General features: G+C 49.7%; 1 protein-coding gene and 1 long non-coding RNA gene across 2 annotated transcripts in view; one reads left to right on the top strand and one right to left on the bottom strand.

The window, feature by feature from the left end:
* Positions 1-1,527: 1,527 nt before the first annotated feature.
* LOC142575593 (uncharacterized) lies at positions 1,528-9,692 on the bottom strand. The gene is made up of 3 exons (XM_075685075.1): positions 8,977-9,692; positions 7,088-7,217; positions 1,528-2,993 (listed from the first exon to the last, which is right to left on the bottom strand). Exons 1-3 carry the CDS (start codon positions 9,265-9,267, stop codon positions 2,404-2,406), a joined length of 1,011 nt encoding a protein of 336 aa, XP_075541190.1. The 5' UTR covers positions 9,268-9,692; the 3' UTR covers positions 1,528-2,403.
* LOC142575594 (uncharacterized) overlaps positions 8,042-10,888 on the top strand; it is an 85,783-nt gene continuing 82,936 nt past the window's right edge. Inside the window, exon 1 of the long non-coding RNA XR_012826690.1 lies at positions 8,042-8,507. This is a non-coding gene — a long non-coding RNA (uncharacterized LOC142575594). The remainder of the gene's footprint in view (positions 8,508-10,888) is intronic.

Genomic DNA, 10,888 nt, shown 5'->3' with positions numbered 1-10,888 from the left:
TTTTCTTCTCTTACTCCTAAGTGACTGCAAACTTCAAGCTTTGGAATGCTGAAGCATTTCCGATTATAATTTATCTTAGTCCTTCTCACCATTGTTTGTCTCTTACAAGCGAGTAAATAACTGAAAATGCCATGTAGAAATCTAGGAAGTGATGGACTTACAGGTGCAACAGATGGATGGAAGTCAGAGATGTCGCTATACAACGACTACCTATTGTACAGATGCCTTGAATTTTTGTACCTCGAGTAGGCCCGTTTTCTGGTCTTGTCCACGTTTTCTTTTTTAAATGCGCAAACATTTCTATGCTTGCACAATGAGAAAACAGGCCCTCCGTCCGTCCCGTAAGACGACGACCGCGTTGGAGAGCAGATTCACCTTCGTGCAGCCTCTGGCTTCAACTTCAACGAAGCGGCGAGAACACAGCGCTCACGGAGCTCTCGGCACACGAATCACTCTGCGTATTTCGCAGATCGCTTTTAAGATAAGGACCCGCGTGTGTCTCTTCAACGCTAAGTAAGCAGCGAGAACACAACGCGGGTAACTATTAGCAGTCGGCACTCTTTGTCGGCATCGCAGATCGCTTTCTAGCTGCGGCCCGCGCGGTGGTGCTATACGAAGCCGCCACTTTACTATGTTTGGTCAATAGTTCAGTGGGACACTAAACAGCGATAATGGCTTATAATGATCGGAACGTCATCAGCGCACCTGGCGCCGTCGTCCGCAACCCCCGTTCGTGTCGCCACAGCGTTGTCGTTTGTACTGGCCTGATCAAGCTTCATAACAATGATAATGACGCCAGCCCGCGTGGAGATCAGTAAGTGGCACAATGCTTACGCATACTTAGACAACTCCCAGAGAGCTTCTGTGTGAACTCTTTTTATTTTTTCAGCTGCAGCAGCAGTCTCTAACAAGCGTCTTGTCAACTGTGATCTCGGGCCATTTTTTCATACTCGGAGATTAACAACTCTTCGGGGTTACTGTTACTTAGATTATCTCCTCATATCTAGGATAATTCGGGCCAGTCTGACGAACACGGCAGTTCTTTACTAGTTAATTACCGAAAGCGTATGGGACATGGCTATGCGCAATATCAACTGAATATCAGAGATGGATGACAACATCCAATGATTACTAGATTTCATGTATTTACGTGCTTCGACAGACATTTTTTGGGCGGTAGTCTTCTATGTTGCAGTTCTCCTTCAAAATTTTCCCTGCATGGAAGCCTTGCTTTCTTTTATTCAAATTAATGTGTCGACTACGCCACAGCTTGAGGAGGCGCCTTTCTTATTATTTTATTTTTGCCTGGTGTGTTTAGAGATAGCATGCCTCCACATTCACCGTATACTCCAACGGAGATTTAATGTACGCTGCCATTCACTACATTTTGAAACGTGGTGGCCACATTCAGCCAAATCATTCGCTACCACTGTTATTCGATGATGAAGACGACGATGATGATGTACGTGGTGAAGATGGCGATAAACCCCAGGAACGGAATCGACAGAACACATCAAGAAACCAAGGTCAGGTTTATTTCGTACTTTATTTGACGTTCGAGCAGCAGCAACGGCGAAACACAGACGTGGCATCGCTTGCCAGTGCATAAATTACACCGTTCACCGATTAAATAAATGCGCACAACGTCGAAACCGAGCGACCCGGTGTTCACAACAAACGATTCCGGCTGCTCGGATGACGACGACGAACAAACGTAAAAAATACTAATAATGGTATAAAATATACACGAGTTCTCACCAGGTCTACAGCGAAGCGGCAACAGTAGGGGCGCGAGGTGTATGGTACCTCTTCTCTAACAACAACAAAATAATAAACAAAAGGAGAATTGCAAGACGCGCAGAGAGTTCCTTGAAAGAATTGTGTAAACAAGGACGGGAGTAGAATGAACAAGATCGCCAAAAATATATCACTCTCCCAACAGGGCACGGCCAGCCGGCTGACCACGACCCCACGCACGCAGTTCTGCGCTCATTTGTTTCGTTTTCTCTCTTCTACGAACAGCTTTGAACACGCTGACTTGCGAAGCGACTCGCAAAAATACTGTCCTTTCTGCCGAGCAGAGTTGCTCTAGTCTCCTTTTTTTACAAGAGTCTCTTTCAAGTAGATCGCCTCGTACACGGTCACTGTCCATGGGGTTCGCCCTGTCAGGCCATGAAATCGACAGCTCTCCAGTGAGCGGGAGAAGACCGCTCAAAGACCACAACACACTTCGTTTCACGCTCGTGATCCTTGGTTCCCTACGAGTGCGCTCCGACAGAGATGCCGGCTCTTTGGTTGAACGAATACGACCGGTACAGTGCGGGGCGAGTCGATAACGTCAAAGAAGAGATCTCCACAACCAGAGCTGATGCGGTCGGGCGTGGGTCGCACACCTATATCTATCTATTCCTCGCTGTTGACCAGCTGCTGCACCTTGCGCGAGAAAGGAACCAGTTCGTAGCCGGCCAGCGGACAGTCGCGCAGCAGCAGCTTCTCCAGGCGGGCCTCGGTCGATCCGCGGTGCTTGACGAGTCTCGCGACGGCGCTGAGACGGACCCTGTTCCAGACCAGCTGGCGGTCCAGGAGCCTGTTGTTCACGCACAGGAACCTCGCGTGGAAGTCGACCGCGATCTGCTTGACGATGGCGCCGTCCTCCTTGCGGACGTCGCCCGAGACCTCGGTCTGTTCGCCGAGCAGTTCGTCGAGCACCAGGTCGCCGCAGACTTCGCCCTGGCAGTCCTGGACGCGGAAGCGGTCCCCGACCTGGACGGCGACCGGCGCGAAGCCGTAGCCCTGCGCGATGGTGTCCGAGTAGAAGAAGTTGTCGTTCTCGTTGAGCCCGCCGGGCGGCGCCTCGAACGTGATGCGCTTGCCGTAGCCGCGGCCCACGCTCTCCAGTCGCAGGGGCCGGCCGCCGAACAGGAAGCGCGAGGTGCGGTTCACGCGAACCACGTACCGGAAACCCGGCACTACGCGCTTGTCCACGTAGGTGCCTGCGTTGGGGAAAACGAGGGAGACACTGATTAGGGTCGAGGCGCCAACACCAGCTAATCTTAAAGACATCATGACCGTCATCGTAGCTAATCAGTCAATTTCATCCCGCAATGCCAGACCGTGACCTCTATATATACCCCAGCGATCTCCAAATACGGCCCACTCCCACCATTCTATGCCTGCAGAATTCCTATTCGCGTCACGCAACCTGTTTGGACCGATATGAGGACATCCCCTTCGAAGCCTGGCGGCGGCTGATTCCGCCAAGCTCAGTATACTTAACCTTTCTTCAGCGTTATTATTGGCCCTTTATATCCAGGTTTCGTGTTAATGAACTATCGAACCTCAAAAAAATATTATTACCACAAATAGATAATGTATCTTCATTGTTTGCGTTCCTGACCGCATGGCCACAAATAGTCCCAGCCATATTTTTAGTAATCTGTACTGCAGATTCATTCATTAAGCTTTCCTTCATTTTCACTAACACCCAAAAGCCTCGGACAGGGTATACATCCTCCTTTACAAGTATACCTCTACGTGGGTACTTCTTTATGCTAACAGAAAAATTCCGACAGAACCAATCTCGCGCTGGCTGTAGACGTTAATTCGACAGGAGTTCAAGCAACGTAGCGGCGTACCGTATTTTTTTTATTATTGATATTATATAAGAGATGTTGACGCGCTATTTAAGGCACCGGCTACTTCTCAGCCTACAACATACAGGGTTCGAGATCATATACCAAATAACCTTTTCACAAAGCACCAGAACTTGTTAAGCAATGTTTTCGCAGTAACACTATGACTTAATAAATACGTGGTAAAGGTATACACATACCGTATTGCTGAAGACGACTTTATTTAGAATCTTTGCGGGTCGTTGTGCAATTTCCATCGCTTCGGCTACGTGCGACATACACTGGCCTTGGGATCGGCCCACTTCACTATGCGACTCGCTCGCCAAGTTTAGCCATAACCGCGACGGCATGACGACGACTGTGTGACGAAAACGCAGTGACAACGTCAAAAATGACGAAAAAGGAATTCCGTCGATGGAACGGCGGAGGAGTTATAACAACGACGGCATGACAAAAATGCGATGACAGTTATGAGACACTGATGGCAGATAACAACGGCACCGTGACAACGACATGATGACAATGGCATGACAACGAGTGTATGACGACTACGGCGTGACGCCGACGGAATGACGAGAATGAGATGAAGCTGGAATTACGACACTGGAGCGACCGCGACGGCATCAAGTCGACGGCATGGCAGCGAATGCGTGCCGATGACCGCGTGAGGATGATGAAACGACAACGACGGCATAATCGAGGATCTGGGTGTACTGCTGATCTCGAAGCTCAAGTGAAACAAGCATGTTTCAAGAGGCCCACCCTATGCACAAAAGGAGGGCGCCCCGCCGAGAACGTTCTGATACAGATTGAAACGCAGTAGCACCAGATAACAAGCTCGCATGATATGTTGCAGCTGGGGCTTTACGATTCTGGTGTACAGATATTGCATTGTACCAAAGCCCAACGGTACATATTATTAAAACCAGCAAGTGTATAACGTCAGCTAACACTCGAAGGGAGTCGATTGTTTCAGATAACACAACCGGCTTGCGCATATTCTTTACAAAAATATATCCGAAAGGCATTTGGATACGCATGATAGCGCTATACCTGAAGTACGAAACGTGTAAACGGAAGTGAAAAAAAGCCGGCAGATACCACGCCCGGTGGGAGCCTACCAAGTTAACGAAACGACTATGAGAGCACCAAGACATCGGCGGCTGTTTCATGACCAACATGACACACATGTCATGACCTATCAGTTATGTTCGTTATACACTCTTGTCATACTAAGCCAATTTCGGTACATACTAAGACGGAGGCGGATGTTTCATGACCTACATGACACGCACGCCATGACATTCATGTGATGACCTATCATTTATGTTTGTCATACACTCTTTTCCTACTATGCCAATTTCGGTACATACCAAGATGGAGGCGTATGTTTCATGAACTACATGACACGCATGCCATGACATTCATGTCATGACCAAACATTTATGTTTGTCATACACTCTTGTCCTACTAAGCCAATTTCGGTACATACCAAGACGGAGGCGGATGTTTCATGGCCTACATGACACGCATGTCATGACATTAATGTCATAACCTATCATTCATGTTCGTCATACGCTCTTATCATACTTTGCCAATTTTGGTATATATCAAGACGGAGGTGGCTGTTTCGTGACTTACATGACACGCATGTCATGACATTCATGTCAAGACCTACCATTTATGTTCGTCATACACGCTTGCCATACTATACCAGTTTTGGTACAATGCCAATTTAGGTACCGACCAAGTTGACGAAACGACCATGAGAGCACCAAGACATGGGCGGCTGTTTTATGACTTACATGACACACGTGTCATCACATTCATGTCACGACGGATCATTAATGTTCGTCATACACTGTTGTCATACTATGTCAATTTTGGTACTTAAAAAGTTAACGAAATGACCATGAGAGCACCAAAACGTAGGCAGCTAGATATATACTGTCAAAGTGGCAAATGTTCGCCAAGAAATGCCTCTTATTAAAACGAGCTCCCTGCCATCAAGTATTTGCAATGCAAGCGATTTTAACTTAGCCAGTTGCATCCTGTATTTATCCTCTTAGCCACTGGGGATTAGTCGTCTTGCTTGTTAGCCATATACGATGACATGTTTTTACTTCAAGAAAGTGGAAAACCTCTGAAGGCCACCAGAACGGCCTCAAGTTCGGCATTTTAGGTGTCTCCTGCGCCGCAAGATAAGCCCAGTCTCATGCGAGCTATGAAATCTGGCCGCTTTTGCATAAGCCACGATCCTTCCGTGCGCCCTGCGTAGTAAAATTTGTCGGTTTTGTCTACAGCAATGAAGCAACTTGCCAAACAGTAATATAATACGGAGCTGCGGTAACAGAACGAATGTAGCATTTGGTCCCACTTCCTTCGCGTCCGACATATCACACGTCATACGCCGTAGAAGTGGCGAGAACACTGCATTTTACGTAGCACAAGGAGCAGGCAAATGCTGCTTGACAGTGACGTCACATCTGCTCGATCGGCTAATGTTATTTGATTTCGCCTCTACATTCTTTTTTTCTACAGGGGAGAGGGGGGGGGGGGGAGGGGCTCATTACAGGTACGGTGAAACCATAGAAGAGCCGCAGACAGACCTCCACAATTCCTGTCAGAAAGAGGCTTGCCCCTTTGCGTTTCCATTGATGAGTCAGATGCTTAGCACGACATGTCGCTTTGTGACATTGTGTAACACTAGGAAGGCCTTCGCAGACTGCGTGACAGTGCCCGCAGAAGCAGTTTTGTAGTGTGTGTGTGTGTGTGTGTGTGTGTGTGTGTGTGTGTGTGTGTGTGTGTGTGTGTAGTTTCTCGTTTTCTTTTTTTCATTCTTTTCCTATCTCTCACTTATCGCATCCCTTTACCCCTCCGCCGGTACAAGGTAACCAACCGGAGACAATCGCTGATTAACCTCTCTGTCTTTGTCTCTCTCTCTCTCTCACTGGGACAGTAATATTCACGAGTCACTAATCCTTTTCACACCCTACATATAAGTATAATGATAGGGAGTCAGATAAATATATTAATTTTATCGACTTGATGTAAACAGCATAGCGTCACTGATACGTTACGAAGAAAGCATGTACGACGCAGTATCAGCCTTCACCCGCGTGTGATTTACTTGTGACATTCGCGTTACGTTACGTTGCTTCGACTAAGGCGTGCCCGTTATTCTGGGAATTGCGTAAGCGGTGGTGTATCCATGCCTTCTGAAAGCCAGTAGAGGTATTCCGTAAATATGCACCGAGCGGAAGCGTTCATTTCGCCTACTGCTCAACTGCCGATTGGCTGGGCTGGGGTAGCAGCGAGAAGGAAACATGCACCCACAGCCAGTTTCCTACTCGATGGTTTAACCGCAGCCAATCAGCCGTGGCCGAAATGGACAGTAGGTAGACATTTACAGGTAGACATTTACAGAATAGCCTCCCTCCCACTTTTCCACTTACCGATAACAGGGAACTCGTGCGGCTTGATACCGTTGACCACGTAGCTGGTGGGCACATCGTTGATGTCCTCTCCCCTGACGATGTATAAGAAGTCGCTGGCCGGCGCCGCCTGGTTTGCCTTGTTCGCCTTCTGCGAGGAAAACAAGCAATCGGGCCTCGAGTGACAGTTGACAGCAGGAGAGTACCACACTTGGAAGTTTGTGGGTTCAGTAAGTTTGTTTAACTGGGAATAAATGATCATAAAAGCTATGATCACAAAGCGTCTAAATACGTATAAGTGCAAACAGAAGACCACGGAATTGGGCAAGTTTGTTCACGAAAGCAACGGCGCGACTGAATCCTAACAAAGCAAAGGAGTCCGTAGCACGCGGTAAAGTGTTGGTATTTAAGTTCAAGCGAAGTTTCAAACATTGAGCCGGCCGACGACCAACGCCGGAGCCGACTTTGGATTCCTCAGGCATCAGGCCGGTTTAGCTAAGCAAGACTGGAATATCCACCTACACATATTCTAAATGTAACTTCAGATCTGCCGCGCAGTTTCTAACGCGCATTTATGCCTTTCGTTTCCCATTGTTCTAGTTTCCTTTCAAATTCCGGCTCACCTCACGAAAACCTGTTGCGAGCTATCTGTCAGTTTGAAAGAACGCGTGAAGAAAGAAAAGGAAACCGGACCAGAAACGAAAGAAAGGAAACACAAGCTCGTAAAACAGGGGCGGAATGTGGATACGGTCGCAGAACCCCCGCACTGCATCCCACTCACTTTACTCAACGCACACACCCATTCCTCCCTTCCCCTCCCCCCTCTTGCACCCCCTTCTCGCTAGGTCTGCTAGTCCCGTTTGAGGTACGCTGGTTATTTTAAGAGCGGGGTACCTAAGTCAAAACAAAAGCATCCTTTCTGTCTCGAATGCTCGAGGAGCTGTCGTTACAGCTAGAGAAGGAAAGGGTCTGCCCTCGGAGTTTTCGTTGCAGACGGCGCAACGGGGCTCGTCTGCGGAGGCACGCGCTTCGGTGATTCAGCCGGGCGCCCGCCAGCTGCCGAATATGTTGCGCAGCCGTCTGGTTGCGTGCCGTTTACGCCCTCCCCCCTCTCCATCTCTCTCTCTTCGCTTCGTCGGTGCCGGATCGTCCGTGCCAGTTCTCGGACACGTGGATGCTAGCTAGGCCTGCCTACACCCAGCTGCGGCTGACGGCAACGCGACGATCGAGACCTTTGAAAGAAAGCGCTGCTCAACGCAACGTGTCTGCTCTCCGCGGGGCCTGTGCGTGCGACGTCTTTTAGAAGGCTAGATTTCCTGCATCACGGGCGGCCACACGCGGCCTGCGTCTTGTTATTCGGGTGTTTCGTAATTTTTCCCTCGAAATCTCCTTCGGTTTCCGGATTTTCGTACTTCTCGTGCACGACGTATAATATGGCTCGGTGAGTTTTATTTTGGAAATCTACGCGCCTATGCAGAGAATCGTTCTTGCCCAAACAACTTACCTGCTGGCCGATACGTGGCTCCTAAGTCACTAAATCATGAAACTCGCGAAGCTACTAAGGAAAGTGTGCTGCGATCGCAGCGAGACCTTTCGAAGAAAACAATAAATTTCATTGCCCACGAAGGCCGTCGCACCTTTGTGGGAGCCGTTACCAGCCATATGCCCCGTGGAACTTGTATTTTACGCTAGGCCGTTCCACTTGGCAGACTGCTTCCTTCCGGTACCGAATCAGTGCTCTCGACTAGTAACGATATGCGAAATACGGAAGCATCAGGGCTCCGCTGCGCGGCAGTTTGCGACGTGTGCCTGACGTCGCGCCCAAGCCCTCGTTGGGTAGACGGGCATGGTGTCGCCTAAGCGATGTAGGCACGAAGACTGAGTGCTACCACTATACTAGTACTACCAACCCTAGCTAGTGGCTCGTCGACCGGCTCCTGAGGCGGCGGCTCGCTGAGGAAGTCCCTGTTCTCGAGCTGGCTCTCGGTGCTGCTCTCGAAGGCGGCGGGCTCGTGCTGCTGGCAGCAGCGGTGCTTCTCGGCTCCCCAGAAGGCTTCGAGTTGTTGCCAGCAGTCGTCGTGGACGTCCCCGGATCCGTCGCACCTCGTCGGGTCGGCGTCTTCGCTACTGAGCAGGAGCAGCGATATGTTGGGCGCGTCGCATGCTGGAACGCTGCTGTACCGGGACACTCCTGTTTCCATCGAACGGCGGACTGATTCCGGTGATAAGCTGGCGCTGGCCAAGTAGTGCCAACAGGGAGATATTTCTCGCTCGACGGCTGGTGGGGACGTCCTGGTGAGTGGCTTCGTCTGCTGCCGGTGGTTGCTGTGTCGGGTCCCCCTTTTTAGTGGATGCGATGAAGGTGGACCGCAAAAGAAAAAATACAGAAGCCGGAAAAAATTTTGATCGCCGCCCACCCTTTTTTTTTTCTATTACGCGTCGTTGCTGTTTTATCGGTCGGAGGCTTTGTGTGTCTCCAGTAGATCGGAAAAGCGAGAACCGCAGCGAAGGGGATAAATGAAAAATAAGTCGGCGCTCTCTCGTCGATGGCGGCTTTGGTCCCCGGGGCGAAGCGGCGTAATCAACCTTCCGAGGAGTCGAAGCACAACTGACTGCGTGGACGTCGGGCGCGGAGGGCTTTTTTATAACCTTCGTTTCTGTTTGCACGCCGACGCGCAGGCGCACGCTCTGGCCATGCCGTGCTCACGTGAACGCTTGGAAGAATCGGCCAATGAGAGCGCAGAGGCTCGCCCAGACGCTTCGCTCTGATTGGAGAACCGCTGCTGAGGAAAAGGGAGAGAAGGTTGAGAAAGAACTAGCAAAGCAAGAGCGCCGTAATCTGGCCTCACTTCCTCGCCGCCTCCTTTCCCTTCTGTGAATCCTCTCTCGTTGTCTCGGGCTGTCTGCCTTTTCAGACAGACGGCGGAGGAAAAGAGCAAGAGAGAGAGAGACAGAGAGAGAGAGACGAGAGGGTGAAATGCTCGCCGCCGACGTGACGTCACCGAATGCAACCCGTTCGCCGCTGCGTACATTCTGGAACGTCTTGATGATCTCAGCCCCCCCACTAACGCCGTTGTTTGGGCGGCGGATCGCGGAAAGAGCGTTATTTTATCTTTTTCATTTCTTTCGTTTGTTTTTCTTTCTCTCATTATGAATTATTTTTTTTTCGCCAAAATCACTCGCTCTCGGCGTCGTTGGCAGGCGGAACCTTTGAACAGATAACGAAGCGTGGCAAAATGATCATAATTTAACGGTCGAAACTGACCAGCTTTGACAACGACGTGGCAGTAAATCCGCTTTAGTTCCCCTGTATTTCCTTCGCTTTGGGTAATAGCTTGATGTGGTGCAGGAAAAAGTGATTAAACCGCCAAGAGGAAGTGATAGCCGAGGCAAAGCGGACGACTTTAGCTTTTCTTTGTTTAGCGCAGCTGTGTGTTTCTGTACTGCAGCGAACTTGGAAGCGCAGTTAACACGAAGGTGCCGGTAATACGGTTGAGCAGACTACAATGAATGCTGACTCAATTGTAACAGCACTGCGGAGCGACTTCAGCAGTTCGCCTACGCTAACGTACTTTTATAAGTATGAATTCTTTTCGTTTTGTTTTGCCGACGTGCTTACTCGGGGCGTAGCCAAAATATTTCGGAAACGACAGGCGATACGAGCAAATCTATATAGCAGCCGCGGAAGTGCACCGGCAAGGCTCGGAGCCAACCTTTTCCACGCGCTAACCGACGATCAGCAGATGAATAAATGTCGGTTAGCATCGCCGGCATTAAGCAGGTGCTTCATTTCTGTCGTCGTCGGAGTTCATCGCTGAGACA

The sequence above is a fragment of the Dermacentor variabilis genome, chromosome 3, assembly GCF_050947875.1.
Source record: "Dermacentor variabilis isolate Ectoservices chromosome 3, ASM5094787v1, whole genome shotgun sequence".
In the NCBI taxonomy this organism is placed as follows: domain Eukaryota; kingdom Metazoa; phylum Arthropoda; class Arachnida; order Ixodida; family Ixodidae; genus Dermacentor; species Dermacentor variabilis.
Note: the sequence above shows the minus strand (reverse complement) of the source record. Positions and strands in the feature narration are given on the sequence as shown.

Excerpts from the sequence above, each read along its gene's own strand:
- LOC142575593 (XM_075685075.1), bottom strand. The coding sequence starts at position 9,267 with ATGGAAACAGGAGTGTCCCGGTACAGCAGCGTTCCAGCATGCGACGCG. Across the intron at positions 7,218-8,976 it reads TCGACGAGCCACTAGCTAGG|AAGGCGAACAAGGCAAACCA; the intron begins GTTGGTAGTACT and ends TTTTCCTCGCAG. Across the intron at positions 2,994-7,087 it reads GCACGAGTTCCCTGTTATCG|GCACCTACGTGGACAAGCGC; the intron begins GTAAGTGGAAAA and ends TCCCCAACGCAG.